This window comes from Protobothrops mucrosquamatus, unplaced genomic scaffold (genome assembly GCF_001527695.2).
Source record: "Protobothrops mucrosquamatus isolate PMUCROS unplaced genomic scaffold, P.Mucros_1.0 scaffold3803, whole genome shotgun sequence".
Classification (NCBI taxonomy): Eukaryota; Metazoa; Chordata; class Lepidosauria; order Squamata; family Viperidae; genus Protobothrops; species Protobothrops mucrosquamatus.
In genome coordinates, this window is record NW_015389756.1 from 88,336 (window position 1) to 102,138 (window position 13,803).

Consider the following 13,803-nt stretch of genomic DNA (forward strand, 5'->3'; position numbering starts at 1 on the left):
TTCTGGAGGCAGGTGGTTCCACTGGTTAATTGTTCTCACTGTCAGGAAGTTTCTCCTTGGCTGTCTTCCAGTCCAGCCCCTGCTTCAGCCGGACACCTTGTGCCATTTTACAGAAACGATAGTCCAATCTCTTCTTGAAGTTCCAGTGATGTGGCATCCACAACTTCTAAAGGCAACCCAGCCGACTGGTTAATTGTTCTGTCGGGAAGTTTCTCCTTTAGTTCCAGGTTGCTTCTCTCCTTGATGAGTTTCCCTCCCGTTGCTTCTTGTCCTGCCTCCAGGGGCTTTGGAGAAGAGCTTGACTCCCTCTTCTTTGGGGCAGCCCCTTAAATATAACAACACTGCTATCACATCACCCTTGGTCCTTTTCCCCCCATTAAACTAGACATCCTCAATTCCTGCAACCGTTCTTCATATGTTTTAGTCTCCAATCCTCTATAGCCTCCAGTGTTGGAGCATTCACCACTTCTGGAGGCAGGTTGTTCCACTGGTTAATTGTTCTAACTGTCAGGAAGTTTCTCCTTAGTTCTAAGTTGCTTCTCTCCTTGATGAGTTTCCCTCCGTTGCTTCTTGTCCTGCCTTCAGGGGCTTTGGGGGTGGACCCGCCTCAATTATTGAAATCCTGCCATCATGTCACCTTAGCCTTTGGGATGACTCAGCAAGAACAGGGCTTAAGCCCACAAAAGGGGCTCCCCGCTGTGGAAGAGGAATTTGCAGAACCTGCCAATACTGCAGCGTTGGTTTGTTTTTCGCAGCAGGGATTTGTTTATTTCATTTATTAAACCAATTTATACAGCCGCCCATCTCACAAACAAGCGACTCTGGGCGGCATTCGACAGAGCTAAAAACTAAATAAATTTCCCCTTCTATTTTCTCATAAAAGCCATCTCTCTCTAGAAATCACAAGTTAAGAAGGAAATTGATTAAGGAAGCGTGACTGGAAGGTTCCCTCTGAGTAAACTTTAGATTGTTTTGCAGATGCAGTTCTCTATTTTACGAGCCGGCGGCGGTACTGGGGGACTTTGCACATCCTGGATGGAGTTTGATTACTATTGTTTTTTTTTTATTGCTTTTAATCGTGTTTTGTTCTTTTGTGGAGGTGGCGGAACCGGGAGAAGACAGCCTAAAGTTAGATATAATGAATTTACAAAGCAAAAGACATTAGAGGCAGGAGTGAAAGGACTATCTCATGCTTTAAAAATAAGAAGGAATAAAATGGGCTTTTTTTCCAGTCCTGTCAGATAAAGTCCACGGCTTTGCCTCTCCAGCTGGTTTCTTCCAGAAATTAATCCATATTTAATAACTGAGCAAAGCGAAGCTGCTCCTAGCTAACGAAAGAAATAGCCAAATGCCTGTGTGCCTTTTTCTGTTTTTAAGGGGGAAAAAATTCCCTCTTTCTGAAGCCTCTCTTGAGCTGAAGGGCATCCATCTTATGATAGCCAAATGCTCTCCGTTTCTAGTCTAGAATATTTCAGCCAAGAGTGAAACTGCATCTGTAAATGGCGTTGCTACTGCAGAGACCATCTTGGACCAAATAGGGTGGTGGTCTTTTGCTTCCTGAGAAACTGACCTTTTGTATAAATAGCCCCCTTTGCAAAGAAGCAGAAAACCAAACTTTAAGCTAAAGAACTGCCTTGAAAGAAAATCTTTCCTTTTGTAAAGCAGAAGGACAAAAAAAACAACAACAACCCCAAATCCTTGTTTTTTTCCCCTGGCTAAGGAGAGCGGCAGGATCCCTCGGCCTCCCCAAAGCAAAGAAAGAAATGTGTTCCTTTCCTCTTTTAAAATGCTTTTCCAGCCCCCCCAACTGACCCCCCCCCTATATCCAGCCTTTCCTGCTCTTCCATTCAGCCCACATGTGGCTAAAAAGCTTGGCCATTTTGCTCTGCATTTATTTAAAGGCCCTTGGCCTTGTTTTGCAGGCCTCCAAGTCCACGTGCTTCGCATAACTTAAGCTCCGAACAAAGCAGCCCTTGGCCTGCAGAGTTACAAGGGATCAGTCACAGCACAAAAGGAAAAAGGCGAGGGGAGGGAAGAAGAAAACACAAGGCAAGCCAGACTGGGCTTTTGCAAGGAGCAGGGAGGGAGTGTGGCGGGAAGAGCAGCTCTTGAGGGCATCCCCACCGTCCCTTGCTCCCTCCCCAACTGCATCTGGACATGCCAAGAAGTCACAACTGGCCTAAGGCTGCTCAGGGCGCCTCCTTCAGAGTCACGTAAGGATTTGCACCCAAGCCCTTCCAGAGGCAATGCAGCACGCTTGACCTTAGTGGCTAGGGACGATGGGAGGTGTGGCCCAAGTCCTCTGGGGGACGGCCAGATTGTGGAAAAGCTGCCCTGTGTTGCGGGGGGGGGGACTCGAAAGGCCCCCCTCCCCAGCAAAAAGCAGCTGTCCTAGATGGAGCATTTTAAACCCAGGCCCATCTGGCGCATCTCCTGCTTCCGAGCAGATCGAGGCCACCCGCCCCCCTGCGTCTCTGACCCCCTTAGACTAGCCGGCTTAATCCGGGCCGATGGCTGGCACAGGGGAAGCAGCTGGCGCAGGAGCGGTCGGGCCTTGCAACGGGTGGCGGATGCCCACCGGACCCCCCACGGCTCTGCCACTGGCCTTGAGCTGCCCATCCCCTCTGCCAGCTGCCTGGCCCCAAGCGCCCACTCCTTCTCTCTGCTATGCCAGGCCGAGGCTCTCCTGGGGTTCGGGAGCCTGGGAAAAGTGCAGCGGGTCCCGTGCCAGCTCTGCCAGGCTCCCAGCCTCCTCTGCCAGGTCCTGGATTTTCTGCCACTTGGCAAGCCTGGTGGGGGGAAGCTGGGGAAGGCCGTTGTTCGGGGCCTTGAAAGGACAAGAAAAGAGGTCAAGTCCCCTAACGAGGTGGGGGCGGGGCATGAAAAGGGGCAGAGTGCTCTTGGGCCATCCTCTCCGCCTGCCCTTGGAAGCAGGGAACGGGGTGCCCACCACCCCAGATGATGCTGCGTACCCAGAGGAGAAGGGCAGAGCAGGTTGGACCCGCCACCAGCCCCTTTGTCCCCGCTGGCCGGCCCCATACTTCCCTACTGCAGCAACAACTGGACTGGCCCAGCAAGAGGAAAAAAGAGGACAGGGGGACAGCAGCAGACCACAGCCTGGCTTGCGGGAGGGAAATAAGCCCCAACTGAGGCTGGATTTGGGGGGGCTCTTCCAGAACATCTGGCGGCTTCCCCCCCCCTCCCTGGGCAGGGCCCAGGTGGTGCTACCTGGAGGAACTTGGGTGCACCAGAATTACAGGGAAGGCGTGAGAATAATTGCACAGGAGCAGATTGATTAATGGGGGTTCTGGGTGGGTTGGAGATCCAGAGAGTCCGTTGCTTGGCGGGCCAAGACATCGGGCTGAGGAGCTTGAAGGCGGTGGCCCTCGCACTTCCTTTGAGGGGTTTCTGGTTCCCAGGGCTGGGCTGGGCCCGATTGTAGCCACCCCACCTGTCAGGGAGAAGAGCAGGAAGATGGGTCTTGTGGAAGGAGGGCGCCTGGGTGCTTCTGCTGCAAAAGGCACAGGAAGGCCACCTGTGGCACACCTGGCCGTACTGCGGTGGCATTTACACTGGCATTTGTTGTTGTTAGTTGAGAAGTCGTGTCCGACCCATCGCGACCCCCTGGACAACGTTCCTCCAGGCCTTCCTGTCCTCTACCATCTTCTGGAGTCCATTGAAGCTCACGCCTGCTGCTTCAGGGACTCCATCCAGCCCCCTCATCCTCTGTCGTCCCCTTCTTCTCTTGCCCTCCATCTTTCCCAGCATCAGGCTCTTCTCCAGGGAGTCCTTCCTTCTCATTAGGTGGCCAAAGGACTTGAGTTTCAACTTCAGGATCTGGCCTTCTAAAGAGCAGTCGAGGTTGATCTCCTCCAGGACTGACCGGTTGGATCGCCTTGCGGTCCAGGGGACTCGCAGGAGTCTTCTCCAGCACCAGAGTTCAAAGGCCTCCATTCTTTGGCGCTCAGCCTTTCTTACAGTTCAACTTTCACAGCCCTACATTGTAACTGGGAAAACCATGGCCTTGATTATACACACTTTTGTTGGCAGGGTGACGTCTCTGCTTTTGAGTATGCTGTCTAGATTTGCATACATGGCTTTTATTTCCTTCCTGGGCAGGAACAAGAGTGCCATAAAGCGGGGAGGGGGGAGGACTCGTGCCGTTGCTCCGGTGCTTGCAGGGTTTCTGGGCAGGGATAGCTTGGGGCGTTCGCTACAGACCCAGCTTCCCACACCTTCACGGTTCTCTCCTCTCGCTGACCAACTCTAAGCCAAGGCTTTCTTTCAGACAAATAGCATTTTTCAAGTGAAGAGGTGGGCTGTGTGGAAGCAGAGCTCTTAACTGCTGTCTGGAAACTCACCTTTTTTTATTTGCTGTTTTATCTCTGCATAATAATAAATCACCGAATTAAGAGGGAGCTGCGTTGAACCGGCAAAACACAGGGTTGGACCCTGTTGCTCCGAGAAATAAAAAGAGGGGGAAGGATGTGCTTGGCTCCTTTGGTTGTTTTCAAGAAAATAAACCCCTTTGTGCCTCCAGAATCTCTGCTCACGTCTGAGGAATCTATGTGGGAAAGGAATTTGGGTGCCCCCAAGGGGAAGGCCCTGCCGGTTCGGCCTTTGCTGGCAAAGAGGGGGGTGGAGAGAAGGAAAAGAAAGGCTGCCTTTGGCAGGGGAGGGTGGGAGCCCCCTCCCACGCCAGTCAGCAAGCGACGTGCGGAGCTTTGATCAGGTCCCGCTCGGAAAGCAACGGACGCATCTGCCAAGCAAGTGGGTGAGCTTGGAAAAACACACGTAGACTTAGGCGTCTGACGCGGAGTTAGAAAGACGGAGCGTGGCCGGGGTCTCAAGGGTGTGACGACCCCCTTATAGGATGGCACCCATTGGGGACAGTGTCACTTCTTCCTTGGGAGCTGACAACACCTAGCAGGGACACCGCCCGGGGGGGGAGGGGGGCGGTTGTGCCGCCTTCCTCTTGGAAAAAATAGGCACATTCTCCTGACCCACATCTGACCCAGCCCATCCCTCCTTCCCCATCCAAGGCCAGATGCGCCCCCCCCCCCGTCAGGGACTCTGGAGTGCCCTGGAAAGCTGGGGGCTGCCTCTGTCTGGACATTATTTCCTGTGGTCTTCCTTTCCAAATGAAAAACGCTCTAATCCCCCATCGCTAAGCCGCTGGGCAGAGCGCAGAGCGGAAGTCAGGCTTCTGCCGGGATGCAGAAAGTCTGTTCTGGGGCGGGGGGGGGGAGGAGAGCAGGGAGACCCACCCCAGCCGTCAGTCTGAATACTCTTCTGGGCAGGGGTGGGGGGAGCCTTCCAAGGCACCACTTGCCCTCCGTCTAACTGCTCAAGCAGCCTGCTAGGTGCTCCAGCTGCAGAGTCAGGTAGGAGAGGAGCGGAGGAAGGGGAGGGGGGGGCAGGTGCCCCCCCTGGGCCCAGCAAACGGCCCTTTCCTGACCCCCAAAGAGCCCAGCCAAGGCGTTGGGAGGCTGAAGCAGCTGCAGCCGATGCCTAGCCTGGCCAAAGCAGCACCCACTTCTCTGGCGACGGGCGAGGCGTTCACGGAAGGACCTGCGCCTGCCTTGGGCTGTTGCCCCAATTCCCCGCAATGCCTTTCGGGGCCTAACCCCCCCCCCCTTCTCCTCCCCTGCAGAGATGGCGGAGTACAGCAGCCTGTTGGAGGAGCTGGCCGAGAACATCACCAACGAAGACCTGGACCAGCTGAAGTCGGCCTGCAAGGAGGACATCCCCAGCGAGAAGAACGAGGAAATCGCCACCGGCAAGGACTGGTTCGGCTTTCTGGAGAAGCACAAGAAACTGGACAAAGGTGGGAAATGGGGGGGGGGGGGCAGGGAAAATCTATAGGCCCCTTCGCCGTGCGCGCTGCATGGCAAGATGGCGGCCTGGGAACTGGGGGGGACGGAGGTCCCCTGGGTGGCTGCGGTTCAGACGAGGGAGAGAGGCTCGTGGAAAGCCTGCCCCCCAAAGTCTCTGCTGGTGCCCCAGTAGTGCCGGGCAAGCCCTCGGTTGCCCACCCCAATAGTGCCAGCGATGCTGAGCAGAGAGGTTTCAACGCAGGTGTCTGGGTGGGGGGCACTTGGGGAAATTGGCAAAGGGGAGTCCGGATGCCCAGTGAGCCCCCCCAAAACAGCCGTGGGGAGTAGAAAGGGTTAGGATAAGAGCCCCGATGCTTCCGTCCCCAAGCGAGCCGGCCAAGAAGGGGCAGATGGTGCCGTGGTGGTGTTAAGTGATGTCATTTGTTTTTGAGGAGAAGGAAAGCTCCTCTTTGGATGCGTCCGCAAGACTTTGCACATCGCCCACCCGCCCGCTCGCTCTCCCCTGCCTTTGCACCAGCCACAGGCAGCCTCACACCGCCTGCAACACCCACCCGCCTCATCTGACTTGCTGGCAGACGCAGCCCCCCCTCCCCTCCCAAGGCTGCCGCAGCAGCCACAGCCCCACGCGCAACCGGTTGCTCGCCCGGGGCCCCGTGGGGAGCCCAGACACGCCCAGACTGTCCCCCCTGGCATCCCCGTCCCTGCCCTGATGGCGCCCGTGTCCCCCGCGCAGACCACCTCTCGTACATCGAGCACATCTTCGAGATCTCCCGCCGGCCGGACCTTCTGACCAGGGTGGTGGAGTACCGCACGCAAGTGCTGAAGATCTCGGAGGAGGACGAGGTGGACACCAAGCTGACCCGCATCCCCAGTGCCAAAAAGTACAAAGGTCAGGAGCGCCCCCCCGCCCCGCTGTGGAGGGCCAGCCCTCTCTCTGGAGGGGGGTGGGGGCGGATTTCCTTCTCCCACAAGCCCTGCTGACCTCTGCCCCCCCCCTCTCTCCACAGACATCATCCGGCAGCCCTCGGAGGAAGAGATCATCAAACTGGCCCCCCCTCCCAAAAAGGCCTGAACCCTGTGCGTGCGAGAGTCTGTGTGTGTGTGTGTATGTGTGCGTGGAGGGGCCCACCTCCGAGGATCACTGCCACCCCCCCTCCACTGCTCCTGCTCAGGCACTTTGCGGCTCCCCCTTCGCCCCCCTCTGCTTACGCCCGTCTCTGCCTTGCCCCGGCCGGATAGGGAAAGGGGTAGCATGGGAAAAGGGAGATAGGGGGTGTCCATGCCTCCTCCTACTCCTCCCCCCCCATTTCTCAGCTTGGTCACTGGCTGGTACACGTTCTGGGAGGCTGCTGAGGCCTGTTTGAGGATGGGGGGGCTGTAACGCCTCCCCCCCTCCGCTGCTGCTGCTCCCCAACGCCACCCCACCGGGCAAGAGCCGACCCACAGGTGGAACCAGGGGCCAATTTTGCAAGGAATGAGGAAGTGGATGAGAGAGAGAGGAAGGGAGGGAAGAGAGCAGGGGGAGAGCGGGGGGGGGGCTCTAGAGAGCCTTGGGACCAGTGCCAGAGGAAGGCCAGACAATTGCCCCACCGGGCAAGCTCCTGCCCCCTCTGTTCCAAGAGCCTGCAAGAGATGGGATGCAAGGGGGGGGGGAGAGCAGAAGTGGGGAGAGGGTTCCTCCAGCCATCCCTTGCCAGGGACCCCAGGATTTCCTGCAGCTGCCCTAGAGACTCTCTGCCCCCCTCCACGCCCAGTTCCCCATAGGAGTCAGTGATGGCTGCAGCTGCTTAGCACAGTTTGGACCAAGAAAGCCAGGGGGGCGGGGGTGTTGTGGAGTTTCCTTGTAGCCCAGGCACAGAGCCCTCTTTTTCTGGGGGGTGGGGAAAGAGCAGGGTGTGGGCATAGGCAGCTCTTCCGGGGTCCACTGGGGGTGCAGAAGGCTGGTGGGGAAGCAAAAGACCAAGAAATCAAGAAGACGGACCAAGAAGAGAGATCGGATGGGGGCGTCTGCTCCTTCCCAGCTGGATCAGAGCCCCCCCCCGAGCAGAGGGAGCAGGACCAGGGGGACCAGAGCCCCCCGCCACAGACCCCCGCCTGTCCACAAGGTGCCTTCCCATCCCAATGGCCTCTCCAGGCATTTCCATGGGTGCCTCCTTTTCTACTCCCTTCCTGTGCCTCTGGCGGGGGGTGGGGGGCAAGGGTCAGTCGCCCCCTTTGGCCACGCTTGCACCCAAGGCCCAAGCCAGGTGGCCGGTGCCCGAGTCCCTGCGCTGCCCTGCACAAGGGGCGTTGGGGGAAGGAGCAGCCCCCTCCCAGGCCCTTCTCCCCGCCTTGAAACCAGCCCCACCCTCCGGGTGTTGGGAGCCCCTAATCCCACTCCCCCGCCGGGGTGCAGAAGGGAGCCCAGATGACTTACTTCCTTCCTGCCCGACTGGACCTCCGGCAGCTGGCTTCGGTTCGGGGCCAAGGCCACAGGACCCGGCTGCCTTCCCTTCAAAACGGCCACCGCGTGGGTGGCGCTTGCAAAATGTGGGTGCCCCATGCTGGCCAGCGGCTTTTGCCCGCCTCTGCTCAGAGGAGACCGGGCAGCTCAGCCTTCCGAGGGCTGAAAAGGCCAGGGGGTGGGTGGGGGGGTCTTAGGGCAACGGCCAAGTTGCTTCTCTGGCGCTGAGAATGCGAAGCGTGTTCTGTTTTAATATATTTTTTTGTTTCGCCCTGACATCCTGCGCTCCTCGGCTTCCCGAGCCCCCCCTTACAAGCGGCGTAACCGTTCCCGACACTCGTGTTGTGCTTGTTGTGTGCATAGAAAAGAGCTGGGCTAGAACTGTGTTCTTAACATGGTGTTACCCTCAAAGCCACCTCCGTTGTCTCCCGCTGCCCTTCCCCACTTCTGTCCCGTCACGTGCAGCCTGGGTGCTGGCCCGGGTCGGTGGGGGCCCGGCGGGTCTGGCTTTTTGGGGTGCCAGGCCCACATGCCGTGCCCCAAGGGTTGAAAAAAAAAGAGCTGGCAGAAAGGACAGGGGCCCTTCCCAAGATGGGGAAGAGGACTTAATTCCCAGGCTCTCCGCGATCTGCTTTCACGCGTTTTGGGGTCAGGCAAGAGATGATGCAGGCCACCAGATGCTCTGGCAGAGCAGAGCCCCCTACCCAAGGCCCCTAAAACACCCACGGCTCCAGGTCAAGCCTCCCGCCTCTGCCCCACCCGAGGGGCAGCCATGGTGCCCAGGAGGCTGGCTCCGCCCGCGAGGTCAGGGCTGCTCTTGGCCACCCAGGACCAACCTGGGACACTCATCTTCGCCCTGAACTGGCCTTAAATTAGTATGTTTCTCTTCCAGTGTTTACAGCGGAACAGTTGGTGCTGATCTCACTCCAAATTAGCACCAAGTAAAAATAGTATCCCGGGGGGGCGGGCGTGAGGGGTGTGTGTGTGTGGAATTCAGAGCAAGCAAATTTCTCAAAATGAAATGAAGCGCAAAGCAGCGTAAAACCTTCAGAGCCTCTGGCAGAGGCTTTTCAAGGCGCCCTTGTCCTGACCGAGGGTTCCAGGAGACCGGAGGGGGCCCCCGAGCGGAAGGGCCCTCCTCTGGGACGACAGGCTGGCTTCAGGATGGCCCCAACAGCGGAGGGGGGGTTCTCCCAGGACCCTGTCGCTCCAAGGAGCGACAGAAGGGAAGGCACAAACCCTGCCCTCTGCTGCCAGCTCTCCACCGTTCCTCCCAACGTCCCCGACCTCGACGCTCAGACCGTGCTAACTGTGTGTACATATATATTATAAATATATGTATATTAAATATAATATGGAGTGCTCAGTGTTAACTTATTTTCTTCTGTCAAGTGGACCAAAAAAATAAAAAAGCAAAGAGGAATTGTAACAGAATAGTTTTTCTAACTTCAAAAAAAAAACAAAAAAACCCCACCTTCGTCTCCGATTGCAGAATCATTTAAGAAAGAAACCAAACACACCGCTGTTGGTACATCGGACGGAAGATTGCATCACTACGATACGAACAAGCTACGAAAGGAGCTGTAAGGGCCTACCTCGCAGGGCTGTCGAGCTGTGCATTAAAGCCCACATGCACCCACAGGGCAGCGCGGGCACCCTGGCGGCAGCCACCCTGCCTTATGCTGCTTTTCCAAATCCCAGCCAGCATTTCTTGCTGCTAAAATTAACCAGAGACCCAGCTGTAATGTATCTGGCTGTGAACCAACCGCACCATGGACACCATGGACAAGCTGGGCACTAGGACACTTAGCCCCACGGATCAGGCAGCACCCCTCTCCCGTGCCCTGAGTGGGGGAGCATCAAGCCCCCGCCCTAGAGCAGGCAAGGACATCCCAGCATTTGCTAAAAAAAAATCCCCCCTCAAAATCCCCTACTCTCTCCAAAATACAAAGAAAGTCAACACACTAAGACTCACAATGAAACTTGAAGGCTCTAGAGTAACTGACAATTATAGAGAGACGGGAGACGGAAGAGACGAACGAGACCGAGTGGCCGTCGGAACACGAGGCAGCCGCAGGAGAGCAAAGGAAAAGCGTAGATGCTGGCCATACGTACCACTAAGGTCTCTCAATTCATTTATTGCCATTTATATAATATATATATGTGTATATATATATATATATATATTTAAACTTTTACAATAATTTTAACTTGATAACACCCAAGTTTAATTTGGTTCTTGTCTTGTTTAATACATATAAAATTAGGCCTCTAAACAGCAATCGGGGGGGGGGGGGGAGAAAACGTTGCTTTCAAAACCAAGAGATTATCCTGAAGATGAAGGGGGGGGGGAAAAAACAAGGCTGCTGGCAGGGCTGCCACAGCAACTCCCTTGCGGGGGCTGCCCACCCACCCACCCACCCCCCTCGCCTCCAGTTCGGGGCAGCTGCCAAGCTGGAGCCCAAGGGGGCTGCCTTCCGACCTTTTCAACGTTAGGCTCCAAGGAGTTCGCGGAGTGGCCCTTCGCGAGAACAAAGGCGGCCCTAGACGGGAGGGAGGGAAGGTTCTTCGTGCCAAGAGCTGCTGAAGAAAAAAACACACCGAAAGAAAGAAAGAACCAGGAAATAATAATTAAAAAAAAACCAAACCCAGAGGGGATCAAAGCCCCCAAATTTTCAATGAAAGAGCAGAATCCCAAGTTGGCTCATCCTGGGTGCAACATGCAGCAGTCGGGTCTTTGGGAAGGGGGGGGGGAGAGAGATAAAGGTACATCTCCCAAGGTGCTGCTGGAGCCCCCACCCCTGCGCAAAGGAGAGGAATCAAGCCAGCTCATCCCCCCACCCCAAAGAAGCTTCGCAGGGAACAGGTGGCAAACCCCCCCCCCCCAATTCTGGGAAGTCTGGTGCTGAAAAGGGCAGCTGAGGAAGGGGAAGCAGGGCCCCCTCCCCCAGCTGCAGAGAGCGGAGTCCAAGGGCGGGAGTTTGAGCTGAGCAGCCCCCCCCCCCCGCTAAGCAGGGCTGGCAGGCAGGGTGAGGGCTGGTCTCTCATCTAAAGCAGGAAGAGGGTGGCTAATTCAACAGGGCAGGCGCCCCCACAGCCCATTCCGTGTCTCCAGGGGTCTCAGGAAGGCATGCACTGCACCCGGTCCGGGCCCTCCTCGTCTTCGTCCAAGCTGTCGGACGAGCTGAGGGAGTCCTCAGAGTCGCTGTCGGCCGCTCCGGTGCCTGGATCTCGCTGGCGCTGCGGAAGAGAAGCAGCCTCAGCGTCACAGGCGCCCCGGTCTTCTCGGACCCCCTTATGTGTGACACCGCAAGATGAATTGAGAAGCAGCTTCCGGGCCTTTGAGAGGCAGGCCCACTCAGGAGGCCCAGGGCGGACCCTTGTTCAGGGGTCCCAGAAACGGTTTGACCCTGGGGTGGCTTGCGGAGGGACCCCGCGCTCTGCCCCGCCACAGCAGGGAGGCTCTCCGCGCCCCGAGTCAGCCGGGAAGGGCCGCTCACCCTGTGACGCCGCCGCGGCCGGAAGTGGTGCATGAGGAACCAGAGCAGGTGGCTCTCGTACATGTCCGCGTGGTTCAGGCTGTCCTCGTCCCGCTCCCGCTTGTTCTTCTTGATCACCTGGGGGGCAGCAGCAGGGTGAGGATGGACACTGGCATGGATGTCCATCCTCCCTGGGAAGGTGGGTTTGAACCCATATTGAGGGGGGGTGCGAAGTCTCCCCACCTCCTTCAAGCCGGTGAGTTGGGTGGGCATCTCTGCAGTGGGGGCCCAAATCTTGACGTCGTAATCCAAGCCGCTGGTGGCCAGAACCGGGAGGTGGGGGTGAGGCTCCAAGCAGTTGACCTGCAAGGGCAACGAGACAGAAAGGTTTGCAGGGGGTCCAACGAGCTCAGGGGGCAGCCATGTGCGGACTAGAGGGGGACTGGGCCCCACATGCGCACCTGGGAGCCCCCTACCCGTCTTTGGTCCGCAGCCCCGAGGCGCCCCACACTCACCACTCCGCCTTTGTCGCCTTGCATGAACTGCACCACCTGGCAAGAGTCCTTTTCCCACAGGAAGATGTGGCCGCAGTCGCTGCCGCTCACCACAAACTCACTGTTGGGGCCGTAGAAGTTGACCCCCTTCACTGCAAGCAGACCCAGAGACCCCTCAGGCCAGGCCAGGCTTTGGAACCCCCCCCCAGGGGCGTTGCGTCCCACACCTGCTCCGAAGACAAACCCTCTTGATTGGGTAACTGGGCTGCCTTTGATTCGGCCGCTTAAAGGTGGGTCCCTCGGAAGGACACGGCAGGCCTTGATCACTATGGCTGATCCCCCCCCCCAGGAAACGGGCCCCTCTACATGCATCCCTGGCCTCCATTTTACATGGATGTGCACTGAACTGCTCCACCCTTGTCTCCTTCGGCCAAAAGGGGGAGACCTGGCCCCAGGAACCTCCCCCAGCCCCATATCAGGCCGGCCAGAGCCAACCGGGGAAGGGCCGGGGGGGGGGGGTCACCTGTGGCGTTGTTGCGGTGCCCCTTGTATCTCTTGATGTACTCAGCTCCGTCGCTGTGAGAGGAGTTGAAGAGATAGACGTCCTCGTCGTTGTAGCTGGCCAGAAGCTCTGCAAGAGATGCACAAAGGAGCGCCTGGGGGCGGCCACCCAGCCAGGCCCCACAGCAGAGGGGCAGCTCTGGCCTTCAGCCTCCGAGCCCTGGAGGACCCGTGCTCCCCGCGGCCCCTTACCTGAGCCATTGTGGCTGTAGACCAGGCAGGTGATGTTGGCTTTTGACTCGCTGTTCACCTGGAAGAGATCGAGGGGCAGAGTTCTGTCAATCCCCCCCCCCACAGCTCCCGCTTGCTCCTCCGCTCCCCTTCCCCACCGAGAGCCACTTTTGGCAAAACCGGAATCCGAGGCTGGGGAGGGGAGAAGCGAAGGATCCCAGGATGAAGACGGATGGAGCCTGGAAAGCCACAACTTGGGGGGGGGGGGGCAAACATCTGTGGGATGTCTGGGGCTCCCTCTGGAAAGACCCTCAAGCTGCTTAGTCCCCCCTGCTAAGGTTGGAGCAGAGGCAGGAGGGGAGGGCAAGGGAACCTGGGTGTGTGTGTGGGGCAGAAGAGAAGGTCTCACCAGGTGGTGAGGGCAGAACTTCTTCAACACTCCATTGTTCTCGTTTTCATTGATCTTCCGCTGATCGTAGATCCTGCGCAGAGACAGGCAGAAAAGGAAAGCTGAGACCTGCGATCCAAAGGAGAGTCCCCAGCCTCGTTCTCTCCCAGTCAAAAACAAGCTTCTAGTCCTCACACTAACAGCCTTTTAAGGTATGACGAAAGCCCAAGCAAGGACAAGGCGGATATCCTTCCTGAAGGTCAAGGGCCCAGCAGGGTCTCCCAGACACACCGGGAGGGGGGGGAGGGGGCTCTGCTGACCTGACGTATTCATCTCTGCCGCCCACCGCAAACTGGTAGGTGTTGGCTGGGTTCACGTAAATGGTGTAGAGACCGACTTTCTTCTCCTTCTCTTTGGTCACGACCAGCTT

At 57.5% G+C, this 13,803-nt stretch overlaps 2 protein-coding genes across 3 annotated transcripts in view; one reads left to right on the forward strand and one right to left on the reverse strand.

Moving 5' to 3' along the window:
• Positions 1-5,655: 5,655 nt before the first annotated feature.
• On the forward strand, positions 5,656-6,909 carry PEA15 (proliferation and apoptosis adaptor protein 15). 2 transcript variants are annotated; one of them, XM_015827590.1, is made up of 3 exons: positions 5,656-5,827; positions 6,571-6,726; positions 6,845-6,909. In XM_015827590.1, exons 1-3 carry the CDS (start codon positions 5,656-5,658, stop codon positions 6,907-6,909), a joined length of 393 nt encoding a protein of 130 aa, XP_015683076.1. The 2 variants fall into 2 exon arrangements, with proteins under 2 accessions (XP_015683076.1, XP_015683077.1); XM_015827591.1 differs by having other exon boundaries at positions 5,656-5,761.
• A 4,404-nt stretch (positions 6,910-11,313) lies between these two features.
• DCAF8 (DDB1 and CUL4 associated factor 8) overlaps positions 11,314-13,803 on the reverse strand; it is a 12,966-nt gene continuing 10,476 nt past the window's right edge. The window contains exons 14-21 of the mRNA XM_015827575.1: positions 13,694-13,800; positions 13,395-13,467; positions 13,007-13,064; positions 12,777-12,884; positions 12,275-12,405; positions 12,003-12,122; positions 11,781-11,897; positions 11,314-11,520 (exon numbers count right to left, since the gene is read on the reverse strand). Coding sequence (XP_015683061.1) covers positions 11,401-11,520; positions 11,781-11,897; positions 12,003-12,122; positions 12,275-12,405; positions 12,777-12,884; positions 13,007-13,064; positions 13,395-13,467; positions 13,694-13,800 — 834 coding nt within the window. The 3' untranslated portion in view covers positions 11,314-11,400. The remainder of the gene's footprint in view (positions 11,521-11,780; positions 11,898-12,002; positions 12,123-12,274; positions 12,406-12,776; positions 12,885-13,006; positions 13,065-13,394; positions 13,468-13,693; positions 13,801-13,803) is intronic.